The sequence below is a fragment of the Dipodomys spectabilis genome, unplaced genomic scaffold (genome assembly GCF_019054845.1).
Source record: "Dipodomys spectabilis isolate Male_0828 unplaced genomic scaffold, ASM1905484v1 ptg000229l, whole genome shotgun sequence".
Taxonomy (NCBI): domain Eukaryota; kingdom Metazoa; phylum Chordata; class Mammalia; order Rodentia; family Heteromyidae; genus Dipodomys; species Dipodomys spectabilis.
The window spans coordinates 634,015-651,776 of record NW_024870906.1 but is presented as its reverse complement, the minus strand read 5'-3'; the positions used below and the strand labels follow the sequence as shown (position 1 = coordinate 651,776).

The 17,762-nt window shown below is 44.8% G+C and overlaps 1 protein-coding gene across 1 annotated transcript; it reads right to left on the bottom strand.

The window, feature by feature from the left end:
• Positions 1–261: 261 nt before the first annotated feature.
• On the bottom strand, positions 262–13,792 carry Trim35 (tripartite motif containing 35). Its single transcript, XM_042697838.1, has 6 exons — positions 13,314–13,792; positions 9,657–9,752; positions 5,472–5,702; positions 2,638–2,660; positions 1,781–1,899; positions 262–928 (listed from the first exon to the last, which is right to left on the bottom strand). Exons 1-6 carry the CDS (start codon positions 13,749–13,751, stop codon positions 351–353), a joined length of 1,485 nt encoding a protein of 494 aa, XP_042553772.1. The 5' UTR covers positions 13,752–13,792; the 3' UTR covers positions 262–350.
• Between the last annotated feature and the right edge of the window lie 3,970 nt (positions 13,793–17,762).

Below are 17,762 nucleotides of genomic sequence, written 5' to 3'. Positions count from 1 at the left end.
GAGTTCAGACCCCACGACCGGACCCCCAAAAAAAAAAATCCAGAAAAACCTTTCCTAAGTATATACCAAAGAAAATTAAAGACATTTACACCACATACACACACACAAACATTCACACAAATGTTCATAGCAGCATTATTCCTAAGAGCCAAAGAAGTGGAAACAAGCTGAGTGCTCGTCAACCAACAAATAAACTGTATTTATTTCACTGAACACAATGAGATAGTACAAGGAAAAGGAATTAAGGTAAAACATCAACTTTTGCTTATAAGAACACTAAAAGAAATGTAGGCTTCCAAGGCAACAAGAGAAGAGGCACATGGCATAACACCTAACAAGTTAGAGACAGCTCAGCCATCCAGCTCCTCCTTGATAGTGATGTGAAGGGGGCAGATACGCAGAGGCTCATGGGCCTCATTGCCCTGCGGGGGGCCTATGTAGAAGTAGGGCCGCACTGCTCCGAAGTAAGCATGAAAGGTATACATGTGGCATTGGCGCTCAACATCATAGAATGACAGCTCACCATCCTCGCACTCCAGCTCAACACGCAGGCGGTGTGGCATGGGCAGTGGCAGAATCACTGTGCCCTGTTCTGAGGCTATACACATGTCATCCTCCTGACCCCGCATATGGTACATGTACCAGAAGCCTGAGCGTGTGTCGTAGAAGCAGTTACGTGTGTAGCATTCTTCTCCTGCTTCTGACTCCACACGCATCACACCTACACGCCAATTCTGCAGCCCACCCACAGAAACCTCCCAAGCATGGGAACCCTGGGAGAAGACTTGGGAGCCCATCAGGGCTGGTGCTGAGGAAAATCGATCTGGATTCTCCACTTGTCTCCAGTAGGGTTGGTTGCTGACACTTGCAAGGTCATCATGCACTGACAACCAGCCAGAGGCAGTGTTTGGATCCAAGGTGATGGGCACTACAGGCAGAAGGAGAAGGGGGACAGTCAGTAAAACAGTCACCTTCCAGCTCCCAGGTCAGCTGACATCATCAGTATACCAGCACTCTCCCACTTGCTCCAGTGTGTACAGGAACTGATGGAGTGGACATGGGTTGAACTATGCTCCTCATGAGGAGATGTGAAAGCCCTTAGTATGTGACTTGATTGGGAATAGGGTCTCTGTAATTAGTTAGGCTGAGACTAGACTTTTAATCCACCATGACCATGTCATTGTAAAAAGAGGAAGAGACAAAGATACATAAAGGAAAATGCCATGGGACAAAGTATTGCAGCTTAAGCTAGAGACAGCTGGCACTATCAGCGACCACCAGAAACTAAGGAGAGGTGAGGAGGCTCTTCCCTACAGGCCTCAGAGGAAGCATGGCCTTGCTCACAGACTGACAGTGGACTTCTAATGAGAGACTAAACATCAGTCATTTTAAGCCACTCAGTTTTTAGTCCTTTGGTTATAGCAGAAAAGCACTGACATTTCTTCCTGTAAAAACAGGACAGAGTGACTAGTATGTACAGAAGTCACCTTGGGAGAGGTGATGCTGGAACAAGGAGGTAGGATTCTGAATACAAAGGAAAGCACTTGTCTTTCTGAAGAGGAGGCAGAGGCATGACCTGAACAGGAAGGGCCTAAACTCCATCCCCTACTACAAGGGGATGGAGTAGAAGCAGGGCAAGGAAGAAAGCAGAAGCCGAGGAGGAAAGGGCCAGGAGCCTTTTCTAGACTAGAAAGATAGCAGGTGGAAAATGAGCTGGATCTAGCAGAGGTAAACTCAGCTGGCTCTTTGCTAAAACACTTGCCTGCACCCCCCCACTCACCAACTTCAATGAATGAAATCATCTTCTTCCAGGTGCGGTACTGCAGAGATCCCAGGTACTTGCAAACATCAATGAGCATGCCAGGCTGGATGGGCTCCGGCTCCAAAGTGTAGAAGAGCCTGGGAATGGAGGACTGGGCATAGTGGTTGGGGCTGGGACCAGGCATCCCAGACTGAAGTGTGTTAACTGAAAATGTGCAACAAGACTGGGTCCCTTGCTTAAATCCTAAATTTCCTCACGACTTTCCTCAAAACAAACTGGTCTGGACCAGGAGCCCACTGGGCTGCCACACCCCTTCAGGATTCCGTACTAAGAGTCCTCCCACCCAGCTAAGAAAGATACATGTAGGAAGTTCTCCAACACTGAGACTTCTTCTTGTGGGTAAAAAGCACATGCATCTGCTCAGGAGATGTCTGAGTTGGAGGGACCTTAACAATGCTTTTGCCTACAGAGCCAGGTATCCTAAAGCCTCTGCTTAAGTTCGTCTAGTAACAAAGAACTCACTACCATTTTCAGTACTCTTCCATTTTTGGACATCTTGGACAAGGACCCAATTCTTTCATATTCATCCGAGAGCTCAATGGCCATTAACCTAGTGTCCTGAAGCTCTCAGAGGTAGGAGGCCAATCAAGAAGCTAGTTTAAATGACTAGTGGAAAACACAAGCCACAGGTCTGGTGTTCTTCCCTGAAAGGTGAACAGTGGCTCTTCACTTTCCCTGTGCCAAGCAGAATTGGAATGCTTTGAAAAAGAGCTCTTTCATCTGATCTTGCCTGCCTGGTCTTAGAGCCACTGGATTTTAAGCCCCTAATTTCTCTACCTACTCTTCCCCTTCCCTCACAAGACTTAAAAACTTACCGGCGTTTTCGGGTCTTGTGTTTCTGAAAGAAAAAAAAAACAACAGGAAAAGTATGTAAGTTTCTGGGCTCAAAAGGATGTTTATCAGAAGACTTGCTAGTGTTAAGATGTCAACATTGCCCAAGTGTATCTACAAATTCAGTGAAATCATTGTGCCAAGGCTGAGGGAGAGAGCGCTGGCTTAGCATTTATAAGGCTATAGCACCTCAAAACAACATGAGTGATCATTTAACTAATCCCACATGCCTTCTTGGCAGAAACGGAAAAACAAATTTTTAATTGATATAGAAATTCAAAAACAAATAGCACTCACACACGGCTATTTCAAAACTTACTATAAAACATTAGTGATCACAACAATGTGGTATATAAGGATAGACATGAGTCAGTGGAATAGAACTGAAAAGTCCAGAAATAGACCCTCACATTTATCCCCAGCTGATTATCTACACCAGGCCAAGGTCAATGAGGGAAAGAACAGTCTTCCCAACAAATTATGTTGATAGAACTAGATACTAACATGGTAAAGAATGGAGTAGGGCCCTAATCTTAAACAAGATTGAAAAAACTCAAAAGTATACAAAAATATTCAAAATAGATTTAGTAGTAACTATACAGCTAAAAGTGAAAAAGGCCCTATATCTAGAATATTAAAGAAGTATAAAAAGTAAATATTAAAAAGACAATCCAATTAAAAGTAGGCGAAGAATCCAAATAGACATTTTCCCAAGAAAGATCTATAAATACCAATAAGCATGTGAAAAGATGCTCAATATGATCAGCTATCAGGATATGCAAATCATATCATAAGATACTAGTTCACACTCAAAAGGATGGCTATCTAAAGAGAAAAGAAAATTGGCAAGGACATATAAAAATTGGAGTCATGATACACTGTTAATGAGGATATAAAATAGTACAGTCTATTTAGAAAATAGTCTGGCAGTTCTTCAAGGAATTTGAAAAAATCATGTGATAAGGTAAATCTTAGGGATATACCCAAGAGAAATGAAAAAGATATCCACATAAAACTTGTGTATAAATGCTTATATCCCTATTTTCCATAAGAGCCAAAGAGTAGAAACAATCCAAATGACTATCCATTGAGGAATAAAATGTAATAGATAAGGGAAATTGTCCATAAAAATGAAAGAAGCATTGAAAGATGCCACAAAGTGGAGTTTTAAAAGAAGCCAGTCATTAGCCAGGCAGCAGTGGCTCATGCTTGTAATCCTAGCTACTTAGGAAAGTGAGATCCAGAGAGTCATGGTTTGAAACCAACTCAGGAATAAAAATCCTCAAGGGGCTTTATCTCCAAAATAAACAGCAAGAGCAGAGCATCAGCTTAGCAAGCAGGACAGACTCAGTTCAAGCCCCAGTACTGCCAAAAAGAAAAAAAAGTCAGTCACAAAAGACTATATATATTTATATGACTGCATTTGTATGAAATTTTTAGAAGAGGCAAATATAGACTTTTTTTAAAAAAAGTAGGGTGGTTACAGGATTGGGGAGAATTGCCAAGGGGTGTGAGGCTTTTTATTAGGGTGATGAAATGTTCTAAAATTGATTGATATGATGGTTGCACAACTCTATACAATACTGAAAACCATTAAATTATACATTTTTAATGGCTGAATGAAGCCAAGCATGGTGATGCACGACTGTAGTCAAACTAGTTAGGAGGAGGAAAATTTAAGCCCAGGAATTTGAGGTCAGCCTGGACAACACAGTGAGACCTCATTTTCTTAAAAAATAAATTTTAGAAAATGGGTGAATTGTATAGTATAGTACGAAAATGACATCAAAACAGCTGTTTTCTAAAAAAATTGTCACAAATAAAAATCATTTCTGAACACAGGATAATACAATTTCCTAAACAGAATAGGCAATGAGCACAATGCTAAGAAACTCAAATGACTGTAAGAAGGGGCCTCCTACGGAATACAGATGTTATGGGTCAAGGCTTTGTATAGTACACACAACTCACAAAGGTCCTACCCAGGATGGACGACACTGTCTCCAGAGACTTCCCTGACCCTTCCAACTCCACTGTGCAAAGACTCCTTTCTGGAAAGTTCAGCTGTTCTATGGGAGGAGACTGTACCTCAAATCCTGACTGATTTACAAACCAGCTGTCAAGTTCCAGAAACTTCTCTGTAAGGACCAATGACAAAATCACTAAATGGCAGAAAACCTGAATTCAATCTTGTTTTGTTTTTTTTTGGGAGGGGGTCCAGTCGTGGGGCCTGAACTCTGGGCCTGGGCACTGTCCCTCAGCTCCTCAGCTCAAGGCTAGCACTCTACCACTTGAGCCACAGCGCCACTTCCGGCTTTTTTTCTTTTTTGCTTATGTGGTGCTGAGGACTCGAACGCAGGGCCTCTGGCATGCAAGGCAAGCGCTCTACCACTGAGCTACCTTCCCAGTCCTCAATCTTGGTTTTTAAAAGAGAGAATGAAATCATTCTTAAGAAGGGAGGAGGACTGAGGACTGATGATGTAGCTTAGTGGTAGAGTGTTTGCCAAACATATACAAGATCCTAGGTTTGATTTCCAGCATAAGCACACACACACACACACACACACACACACACACACACACACACACACACACACACGAGAGAACCAACCCCTTACTTAAGTAAAAAAATTCAAATCATAACATAGAAAGTGAAGACCCCCCCTAAGAGGCTCCTGGGACTGCTCTAATGGACTTCCTAGTCTCAATCACAACAACATAAGCTCATGGGGGGCCAGTTTCAGAAAGTCACAGGCAGAGTGAGTGAGGGGGAACTGGCGGTCTGGGGCACCCTGAACCCAGATGCTGAGCCTCTTACCAGGAGAAAGGAAATATCATCTTCCCTCATCTCCACCTTCAGCCGCTTAACCTCTCGGTTCAGCGCCTCCACCTCTCGTGAGAGCTGCTTCACCCTCTCATCTATCAGCAGCTGCTTCTGTCTGCTCTCCTGAGTCATCATGTCCAAGGTGGCCTTTTCTTCTACCCTCAGGAACTCTTGTAGCTTTTCAAACTCCTGGTGAATGCGGCCCTCCAGCCAGGTAGTCTCAACCTGCAGCAGAGCAGAGGGCTCAAGGTCAGATGTAGGGAGGGGCCTCATCTGTTCTCCAGCTAGGGACCTTCAGACTTTAAGTGAAGCACTTGTGTTCTATACTTCACTGTAATCATGGGTTATCATGGGGGGTTAAGATCACCTTAGAAATGGAGAAACAGTTGTGCTGAATATTTTTTAAATGGAATCACTGCTTGTAGCTGACCTTGTCAACCTCAGTCCTATAACCTCCACTACATAAAATCTTCTGAATCTTATTTAGGTTGAACAACAAGGAAAGTCCTGAATCACAGAAATGAATTATTGCAAACTAGCAGAAACTTTTACAAGTGATTTGTCTTCAAATCTGAGGACCTTAGATGTATCTAAGTGAAAAGCTTTAGTAAAGATGAAATATTTCTTTTAAAACGCATTCATTAATAATATTTACACTCCAAATCCTAATACAAAAAGTAGTAAAGAAGGGAGGATAAAAACCACACAAATACTTAGGGAAAAAGCAAAGAAATATTTCTTACCTTGGAATGAGAAAGACCTTCCTTAGCATTACATGAAACTTGGAAGGCTTAAAGGAATGAGATAACTGAATTATGAAAATAATAATTAAGACTTTTATATGGCAAGATTATTAACACAAGTAAGTATATAGACATAATTAGAAGACAACTATTAGAAAAACAATCAAAATGTATGTTTAGCTACAGCAGGTTGTGACCTCATTTTGGTGGTGGTGGGGCCTGAACTCTGGACCTGGGCGCTGCCCCTCAGCTCTTCAGCTCAAGGCTAGCGCTCTACCACTTGAGCCACAGTGCCACTTCTGACTTTTTCTGCCTATGTGATGCTAAGGAATCGAGCCCAGGGCCTCATGCATGCAAGGCAAGCACTCTACCACTGAGCCACCTTCCCAGCCTGTGATCTCATTTTGGGATTGAAAAATTCAATAAATATGTATGGTTCTGAAAAGATGACAAAAATAATTTACTGAGAAAATAACAAACTTGAAAAATATTTACAACATATTTGATAGACTACAGCTAGTCTTAATATACAAAGCACTTTTACAAATGAACTAGGAGAAAGATAAATATTTCAAGAACAAAAAGGACATGAACTGACATTTACTGAAGACAATTATATGAAAAGACTTATACTTTGAAATGATACACAAATTTACCAATAATAAAAAAGGTAAGTGAGACAGACAACAGCATTAGGCTAAAAGACTGATAATGTACATAATAGAGAGGATGGAAGATAAATTTTTTCTTTTTTTGTGGGGGGGGTCCGGTCGTGGGACCTGAACTCTGGGCCTGGTTGCTGTCCCTCAGCTCTTCAGCTCAAAGCTAGCGCTCTACCACTTGAGCCACAATGCCACTTCTGGCTCTTTTTTCTGCTTATGTGGTGCTGAGGAATCAAACCCAGGGCCTCAGGCATGCAAGGCAAGCGCTCTACCACTGAGCCAACTTCCCATCCCTGGAAGATAAATTTTTATCATACAGAACAAAGAACTGAACAAGGTAGGAAAAATCAGTAGTGTCAAGGCACCTCTAGCCATTATCATTGCTAGCAATAAAGGACATAAACATTGAGATGTATATTCACGGTTTTGTGGGATTTAGCAATAAAAGCATCAATCAAACAGAAATTCACTGGACTATGTACAACTCTTGACCTGTACAGAAAGCAGAGTCTTCCAATATCTGGGATGATGGACAGACTGATAGATCTCACCTCTAATATGACTAGTCCAGCCCTGCCCCATGGCAAAGCCACTCAAATTATTTTAGTCATAAAGGAAAGCAAAGTAAAGAGCAGAGATGAGGCTAGATGAGTCCACGACAATATGGGAAAAACAACTTGAAAGGTGTCCTCCAGCAATGGCAGTGTGGGTAATTTTCTGACAGTGAGCTCAATCTGTGTTTATTGTTCTGACATATAACAAAATAATTCAATGAAAAAGTAGAAACAACCCTATTTGTAAGGAAATGGAAAGACTTGGAAAAAATAATATTAAGTGAAGTAAGCCAGACCCAAAGGAGTAAAGGTCCCATGGTTTCCCTTATTTGCAATAAACAGTATACGTCTAGGATAATCTTAGCAGATGGGCAGAATAGTTCAATAGCTACATACATATGACCCTATAAGATGATGCTAAGTGAAATGAACACCAAGGCATGGACACAAGAGGTTTTTCCTTTGTTGTTGTTTTTTAAATAAGCTTTTTATTGTGAAAATACTGTACAGAGGGGTTACAATAACATAAGCAAGGTAATGAGTACATTTCTTATCAAGCATTGTTGTGTTATTGTTTTTAATGTACTGTGTGATTTCTTGTATTTTTTTTTGTATTTCTTCCCCCAATGCTATATCCCCTGTTGTCACTGTATTTGATTTTGATACCCTGTACTGTATATCTATTTATCTAAATTAGGGAAAGGAAGGGTAACAGCAGAATTTTGAGACAAAGGACAAGCAGGGAACCAATGCATTAGCGATATTCATAAGACAGTATGCTGGAAATAATCTGTACAACTTGAGGGACTGGGGAGGAAGTGGGAGAAAAATGAGGGAAGGGGTAACAAGTTTGACAAAAAAAATGTATGTACAATATTACCTTACTTATGTAACTGTAACCCCTCTGTATATCACCTTGACAATAAACAAAAAAAGTAGAACCCTATGAACTTGTGGGTTTCAAAGACATCAGAAATACTGAGTGACTGCTCTCTGCTGGATACTTTTATGCTTTGCCTTATCTAAAGGAATAAAAAGAATCAGATTCAGGGAGTTTGTTTGGCAGGGTCTGAAAGGCTTGCCTGGAGAACTGGACTTGGTTGTGAAAGGCTACTGGAGAGTTACTGTCCTAATCTTTCTAGATTATAGCAACATGGTTTATCTGGGTCTATTACCTCTTCAGGTGAATGCTCTTAGTAATTATCATTCAGCTGGACATATCCATAGCAGAGCCACACCAGTTTGGGCTGCCTGACACTGCTCTGAAAAACATCCTAGTATGTGTGCCCACTGACAAGGCTTGGGTTCAGGAAAGAGCCTCATTATCAGCTGGCTATGGAACTAAAACCCACTGCTACGAGCTTTTCCTTAGTCATTTACAATTTGCCCAGAACTTCAAGATAACAGGAATAGTGTATCCACTTGTCTTTATTTGGATGGGAAGAGATAAAAAGAAGGGACCAAAAAAGTGATGATAAATAATGAAATGTCTTGAAGAGGATAAAGCAGGGAGACTTGACAGTGAGCCATGTTACCAGGAAAAGCTCCGAGAGGGGAATGTGAGCCGAGGTAAGATGCTGAGTGAGAGGTCTGGGGAGACTTGGCTATATAAGAAACAGAGAGGGCAGGTGGCTGTGGCAGACAGCACCAGGCAGGCAGGGCAGATCACAGCCTTAGTGAACGGCACTTTCAGGGGAATATGCTGCCACGGAGCAGTTTTAAGTAGAGTAGTAGACTGGTTGATGTCCAGTACACAGACAGCAGACAGTGGAATGCAGAACAAAGGCAGAATCAGGTGGGATGCATATGAGCGATTTGACAGTGACAGTGATGGACATTATATACTTAAGGAATAAGGGGTCTAACACTGCCATGGAGTAGATATGGTTTGAAAGGAAACAAGGAATCACTAAGGAACACCAAATCATACTGGCTTGAAAACCCAGTAGATGGTAGCATATGACACATATGCCAATGGCACAGGGGACTTCTTAGGCAAGCCTGTGGCTGCTGGCCTTACAAATCCAGGTTATCAAAGGCAGAGTGGCCCAGTTCAGCATCCAAAGGCATGGTGAACAAAACCATCAATGCTGAAGTCAACTCAGAGTCAACAGTTACCCTAGGGGCAATGTCGGCCTAAGTCAGAGCCAACTCTCCCTCTCTTACCTCTACTGGATTGTGGTGTCCAACCACTCCCACTTAGCCCTGTCGCTCACTCACCTGATTGTGCTTGGCCAGGGCCTCATAGGAACTCCGAGTACTGCTGAAGGTCCTGACTTTCTGCTGCAGTATATGCTCCATGTTCTTACATTTGGCCTGATGTGGGGAATGAGTAGGCAGGAAGGTGAGTTAAGGGCTGGAGACCAAGCACATCTACAGCTAGAATCTCAGTTTAACATCTATATTACTAGTTACAGTTGAGCCACGTACTACAGGCACAGCTCAAATCCTGTTTAAATCCTAGTGTTTAAGTCCACATTTGCAGTACAAAGGGCCCTCAGAGGTTTCTAACCAAACCTTCATCTATGCTTGCTGCAGGTGGATAGATGGGGCTGAGGAATTAAAGGGGCCCAATCTCTCTCAAGCTGGTGATAATACAGCAGAGTAAGCTATCCTGTCCAGACCTACAGCTAGTCCAGGGTGGGCCCTGGGATCCCAGAGCTATGGGAATAGCTATAACCTTTCCAAATTCCCAAACTGGATGGTCTGACAAGGATAGGGATGTCATCTCCCCAGAGGCTTTACCTACACATGACTGATTATTTGGATAGTGTGAAAGACTTTAGCTGACAAACTCAGACTTTGTTTAATTTAGTTTTTTAAATTTTATCTGTCACTTCTGGCCTCCATATACTTCCTAAAGAACCACTCTGAGCGAGGCATGATAGTGTACACTCTGAGCCAGGCATGATAGTGTACATCGGTAATCTCAGCACTCAGTAGGATGGAGGCAGAAGAATCAAGAGTTTGAGGCTAACCTGAGCTACAAAGACCTTCTTTCAAAAAAGAAAAGAACCACTGAGTTTTAGGTTAAATATCTATCTTTTACATCTGAGGCTTATCACATCCCATACCCAAACTAGAGTTTAGACTCAGGGTCTCACATTTGCTCAGCAGGCACTTATCCTCTACCACTGAGTCATACCTCCATCTAGTGACCTGATATTTTCTCTCTATACTTTTTCTTCTCCATATTCTGAGAAAGGTTTTCAAGGGTTGTCTTTGGAAAAATAATAAAAATAACAATTCTAATGATACTAATTATAAACAGCCATGATCATACCATGTAAGATGGTATGTGCTTATTAACAAATTATGACATTTAATCATCACATTCTCATTCTGTATAAGTACACAGAAATGCAAATATACTGGATCTCATCCAGACCTTATCCTTACCCAACTCAAAACTGACTTCCAGATTCATCATGAAATACATGACCTGTCAACACACAGGTGTCAATCATGGCACCTAAGCTTGCAGTTCAGTTACTCAGAGCCTCGGTGTAAAGCAGAATGAGAATCCCTCTGCCCTGGACACAGGCTCTGACAAGTAGGCAATAACTGTGCTCTGTTGCATCTGAGATCTGTAGGGACTGGCTTGAAAGCTGAGGACAGCAAGTGTGTCAGTAATCAGGGCAGGATGAAAGAAGTTACTTGGATGGGGAATGTTTTAGTCCATTTTCTACTGCAGATAACAGAGTACTACAGACTGCATGTCCTCAGATCCTCAGGTACTAGATCTCTCCAACTCTCAGACCTCTTGCATGACCACTGATCTCACATTACCCATTTTCTTCATTAAACCTCAGTAGAGATAAAGCTACAATTTGTGCCTCCTGGCTTTGAGTGCATCTCCACTCCCAGTTTAACTACTCTGAAATTCTCCTGGTGCCTACAAGGGCAAGCTTTCCACCTTCCAGACTTCCATGTGCTGTTGCCTCTGCCCAAAATACCTTTCCTTTGCCTCCTTAACCTGCCTAGCACTTCTGGCGAGGGAACTATTGGCTAGCTCACCTCCTGCCTGAGACTTAGCAGTTCAAGGCATCTGTGCAGATAATGGCAAGATGCCCCTGGACCTGACCTCTTGAATCCTGGCTGGGGGCTAACATGGGGCCTCTGCCTGAGGGTTCTCAGCATTGTCTCCTGCCTATCCTATCTATACCAGCTGCACCAGGACTAATCAGGACTTGATCTTCAGTCTCCCTACTAAATGAGTCCCAAGTCCCCAGCTGCCCAACTCAGCTCTCCAGGCACCTCTGCCAGCTCAAGTGGGGAAACACATTGTTGTGGATCCTTGCTAACAAATACAGTTAACCAGGGTTACTTATTCAAATATGTATATTGATGTCATCTTTCCATCACCTTTCATTGGAACTGTGTCAACATGTGTATGGAACTGTAATGTTTTTGCATGGTGCTAGGGATGGAGCCCAGTGTCGTTCATGCTAGTGTCCCATACATGCAGTGCCCCACACATGCTAGGCAAGGGCTCTACTACTGAACTACTTTACTTGCCCTGTATTCAACTTTTAAAATAAAGTTATTGCAGAAAAGGGGATAAAGGGGCCTAGAGGACAAGTATTGGGGGGCTCCTGAACTATCTCCTTTGCAGTACAACCCTGCTTCCTGCCAGCTAACCTGCCAGCTAACTCAAGTATTAGTAGGTGATGAAAAACTAACTTTTTTTAAAAGGATGGGGAAAACTGGCCAGAATACAACACACATTTTCAGAAACTTGTTTTTTTAGTTGATACATAAATGACCACATCGGAAGATACATTTCTAAAGGTGAAAAGTCAAAAACATTTTAAGCCAGTTATGGGTGGCTCACACTTGTAATCCTAGCTCCTCAGGAGGCTGAGTCCTGAGGATCTGAGTTCCAAGCCAATCCTAGCAGGAAAGTCAGTGAGGCTCTTATTGCTAATTAACCAGCAAAAACCACAAGAAACTCCACAAAACACTGAAGTGGTGGTGTGGCTCAAGTAGTAGAGCACCAAGCTTTGAGTAAAATAGCTAAAGAACAGTGCCCATGAGTTCAAACCCCAGTACAGGCTCACACACCAAGTTTTAAAATTAAAGCAACAACAAACCTCTGAACCAGATGAACACTTTTCTAATCATTTTCTCATCCTGTAAGAAAAACTACTCCGTGTTAGTTTTGCCCTGCTAAGTATATTTATTGCCTATTTAGAGAGATTCAGAATAAGTTAGCCCACTACTGCCAGGGCCTTCTCCCACAGCTAGGCACGCTGCAAGTTCTGGGCTCCAGGGAGGAAAAAAAAAATCTCCAAATTCCTCCTGCCATGGGCCAGATCTTGGACTCCTCCTCCACCTCTCAGCTGAGGGTGCCAGGCTTGGGAGCCCGTGGGTATATCCAGGTTACCGTGGGGCTGGGCCACATGCCACTGTCTGACCTGACCCCTTGAGCAAAGGGCAGGGTGTGGTCTTGGGAGAGTAGTCCTAGCTATCACCTAGCTGCCATTGCCTCTCCTGCCATTCAGGAGCCCTGGGTACCTTGGCCACAGATGGGAGTGGGGATTCACTCAAGCCAGAGAAGCCACCAGAAGCTGGGGCAGGAAGGGTGTGGGGCCGTGGGACGGGTTGCGAGGATCGCGGGGCCGACACAGGATCGCGGGAACAGCGCAGGTGGCGGGGACGTTTGCAGGGACCGCGAGGGGTTGGGAGGGGGGGCGGGTGTACGACGTGAGGTTGTGGGACGTTTGAGATCGCGAGGACGGGCGCGGGGGTTGCGGGGCGGGGGAGGCGCTCGGGGACGGCGCGGGGTGGCGGGACCGCTGGGGGGTCGCAGGGGCCGCGCGGGGTGGCAGGGACGCTCGGGGTGGCGGGGACGGCGCGGGTCCCGCCGGCCCTCACCCGGGCGTTGCGGGCGGCGTCCTCCAGCAGCAGCACGCGGTGGTCCTGGTGGCGCGAGTCGGCCCCGCAGGGCCCGCACAGCAGCTCCTTGTCCTCCTGGCAGTAGAGCGAGAACTCGGCGCGGTGCTGGCGGCAGCGGCGCGTCGGGCGGCGGCCGGGCCCGCACGCGCCCTCGGCCTGCAGCACCTTGGCCACCAGGTTGTTGAGGGTGTGGTTGGTGCGCAGCGCCGAGGGCGACGCGGGGTCTTTGCACACCGGGCAGGCGGGCTCCAGCTGCTCCAGCCAGCAGCGGCTCACGCACTCGCGGCAGAAGTTGTGGCCGCAGTTCAGGGTCACCGCGTCCCGGAAAGGGTCGTAGCACACCGCGCACTGCAGCTCCTCCTTGAGGGAGGCCGCGGGGAAAGGCCCCGGGGTCTCCGCGGAGTCTGGCTCCATCATCCCAGGAGCCCCGCGGGTCTCCCAGAGTGGACGCGCGTGCCACTCCCACCTTCAGGCGACGCTCGACTGCCTAAGCCCCAAGGGTCCAGAACGTTCCCACTCAGATTGCTGAGCGAAGGCAGTGCGGACCAATCGCGAGGCCCGCTTCCGCCGCGAGCGACGAATCCCGGAAGAGCGGGGCGGGCCTTTGAGCCTTAGTCTCCGCCTACCTTGGTTTTCCCGCCAAGGGCCTTCCAACGGTCGTCGTCGAGCGGCCTGGGTTCCATGGGGAAGCCTGGGGATGGGGCCTACAAGCTGTTTCCCGACCTGGCCCGGGGTCGAGGGGAAGCCCCGGCCCGGGAGGTGGGAGGCGCTGCCCCTCTTAGTCCCATCAGACCTGCTGCCTGCCCTCGGGTCGCACTTGGTTTACTGATTTGGGGGTCGGGAGGTCGAGGAAACCAGTCAGGAAGCGGGTGGAGGGAGCCCCAGAGGAAAGAGGGTTAAATACAGGCGCCCACCCGCAACATGGCTGTCGAGCCTGTGTCCCGTGAGCTGAGAGGGTTGGAGTGAACTCAGAGGACAGTGCTCATGGCTTCGGCCATGGCGCGGGCCTGCGGCTCAGGCCCACCACCCACCAGGCACAGGGCCGGGAGGACAAGGCCTAGACCCTGGGCAGACTTTATTCTTATTTAAGTGGAAACGAGTTTATTATAGGGCGAAGGGGGAGGGGACACATTTCCCTTTCCCCGTACAGGAAATGGGAGCTGAAAGAGCCTTTGCAGCCCTTGAAAGAATGTTCTCCAGAAAGGGATGAAGATGGGCTCTTCTTGTCTTCAGTGTCTCTGGATAGGCTCCCCAGCCCTCCTGCGGTCACTGGGGAGACTTAGGGACCAACATTTCCTTCCACAGGTTTGCAGAGGGATGCTCAAGTACATTTGAGAACCATTGCCCTACACCTACTTACCCCACAAGTTGTCAAATCTCCAACGTTGGCTAGCGGTTTCCAAAATTAATCCTCTAAGCAGTTAGTGAAAGAGCCACAAGATGGAGCCCACGTACTCTAGGAACTTCCCTGGGAAAATCTTGTTTCCTGTTCTTTCCCTGTGTTCTCAGCTGTGACCTAAGATTCTTACTTTCTAGGCTTCTGCCTGTGGCTTTCCAGATTGAAAACTGAGTGTGGAAACCCCACGCATCGTATCCTGATAGGAACCAGTATATATATATGACCCTGGTAAGTCTTATTTCTTGAGCAAGACTCCAAAAGACTTCTTCACCAGACTGGGTGACCCACTCTGCCCATGAAAGTAAGACCATCATGACTGAATTGAACCAATCAGGACTGACCTGAATCACGTGGTAGGGGAGGAAGGTCATTCAGACAATTTGAGGCTTTGCGCTTTGCTATGGAAGAAGGGAAAATCATCATTAGGCAGGCAGTTACAGGTTCAGAACAACGCAGAACTTACCATTTCTACCTTTGCTTCCCATTAAAATTGTCTTAAGTTGTGAGAATAAATGAGGTGGTCAGTACGATTAAAGTACTGTATATTCATGTGTCAAATACTGTGGTAAAAAACCCTATTGGACAATCAATATACACAAAAACTAATGACAAGAATACAAAACAGAGGTGTGGGTACTAGTGGGAAGGGGAAGGGGAATGAGAGGAATAAAGGTGGGCGAATATGGTCAAAGTACTTTGTGTACATGTGTGAAAATGGAATGATTAAGCTTGGTGGGCTAGTTTGGGATGAGAGATGATGAGAGTGATGGAATGGGGGCATTTGATCAAGGTACTTTGTATGCATAGGTATGCGGGGGTCCATATGGACTTGTTAAAGTGAAGTTCCTTCATGCAATTAATGCTAATAAATACGTTTTTAAATTTTTTTAAATTTAAATTGTAATATAAAAGTTATCCTGTACATTTTAAGTGTACAGTTCATTGAGTTTTTTTCAGAGTTTTTTTTCTCATTGCTATGTACCAGTCTCCAGAATTTCTCTTCACATAAAACATTTTATCTTTACCAGTTTTTATGCCAGCCCTCTAGAGTATTGGTTACTGCATCTTTGTACATTTTGAAATCTGGAAGTGTAAAGCCCCCAACTATGTTCTTTTTTTGGGGGGGGGTCCGGTCGTGGGGCCTGAACTCTGGGCCTGGGTGCTGTCCCTCAGCTCTTCAGCTCAAGGCTAGTGCTCTACCACTTGAGCCACAGTGCCACTTCCGGCTTTTTTCTTTTTGCTTATGTGGTGCTGAGGAATCAAACCCAGGGCCTCAGGCATGCAAGGCAAGCGCTCTACCACTGAGCCACCTTCCCAGCCCCCAACTATGTTCTTTTTAAAGATTATTTTGGCAACTTAGGGCCCCTTGAGATTCCACATGAATTTTAGGATTGATTTTTCTATTCATAAATAGTGCTGGGATTTTGATAGATACACATTAAATCTGTATTTAGATTGTTTTGGGCAACGTCAGTCTTATAGTGTAAATCTCTTAGTCTTTGATGCTGTCTTTCCATTGATTTATGTCTCCTATGATTTCTTTCCGTGACATTTTGTGGCTTTCAGTGCGCAAGTATTTTACTGCCTAAGTATTTTACTCCTAAGTATTTTGTTCTTTGTGATACTACTACAGCTGAATTTTGTTCACATGATTTTTTTTAGAGTTCTTTGTTTACTTTTGCTTACTGTGTATTAAGAACATAGGCTTAAATTGAAGGTGCATTAGGATGTTAAGAAAAAAGAATGTCTTTTTTCTCTTCTGGCTCTCATACACCACTTGGTATTCATTTCAGATGCAGGAAACTTTCCAGCAACAGACAGCGCTCTGTCAGCTGGCCTGTAATTCAATTTGGACTGGGCTGAAAATATTTTGAACCTGCTTTCTGGGGACAGCTCTCATTCTGAGTTCATTTAGAGGTCTCCAGCCACTATAATCACATTGGTGTGCAAAAGGTAGTTCTCACACTGGAGATTCCCAAGGTTTGGGGGAACCAGGAACCCCAGGCAGTGGCCAAATACACATTTCTTCTTGTATTTTGTTGTTGTTTTCTTTTGTTTTTGCTGTGTATTCTAGGCTGGCCTCAAACTCATGATGATCTGTATGATTTTGTTTGTTCATTTGTTTTAAGACTCACTATTCTCCTTCTTCAGCTTTCCAAGTGTTTGGGTGTGTTTGGGTGTGTGTGTGTGTGTGTGTGTGTGTCCCAATTTCTTAATATATCACAGTATCACAGTGCAGGTTAAGATGTGGTAACAGAAAGTCTCCAAATGCAGTAACATGAACAACTTAAATGTTTCTTGGTCTTTTAAACATTCACTTAGATCCAGACCGTATCCAGGCTGTGCGTGGTGCTGGGTGGCACTGAGGGTTCAGACTTTATCTCTCATGTAGTTTGTAGCTTGTCTGCTTTCAGCAAGAGCTGAGACCAAGATGGCCATTCCAGGTCCCATCATCAGGTAGAGGTAGACAATGTGGCCCTTCCCTTAAAAATCGTGTTCCTGAGGCTGCCTGTGTAGCTCCCTCTTGCTCCAGACAATCGAGACCATTCTTGTAGTTTCAAATGCCAGCTGCAAAGTTTATCACTGCTCAGGCAACTTTCTGGAGCTCCAGTTACAATGACCCCCAGTCACAGAGGTGGAGGATCTTTCACAAACACCCAGACAGGAAACAAAGATAATCTGAGCCAGATTGGGGATGATGGAAATGGGGGGAGGACTAGGGAGAAAATGCTGCATAAGAAAGATTCTTGGTTCCAGGTGCTGGTGGTTATGCCAGTGATTCTAGCTACTCAACTGAGATCTGGAAGATTGTGGTTCAAATCAGCCTGGACAGAAAAGTCTACAAGATTCCATCTTCAATTAACCAGCAAAAAATTGGGTTAGAGATATAGACCAAGTGGTAGGGCACCAGCTTTGGGCGAGACAGAGAAGTCTTGTGAGGTCTTGGGTTCAAACCCCAATACCATTTTATAAAATAGGAAAAGTGCTTGAAGCAGGGTTTGTAGCTTAGTGGTAGCATAAGGTCCCAA

What these genes read in the sequence shown, in the direction of transcription:
- Trim35 (XM_042697838.1), bottom strand. Translation starts at nt 13,751, where the DNA reads ATGATGGAGCCAGACTCCGCGGAGACCCCGGGGCCTTTCCCCGCGGCC. An exon ending in CCCTGGCCAAGCACAATCAG is followed by an intron (nt 5,703 to 9,656) that starts GTGAGTGAGCGA and finishes GCTCTGCTGCAG; the next exon opens with GTTGAGACTACCTGGCTGGA. An exon ending in CACAAGACCCGAAAACGCCG is followed by an intron (nt 1,900 to 2,637) that starts GTAAGTTTTTAA and finishes CTCCATTCCCAG; the next exon opens with GCTCTTCTACACTTTGGAGC.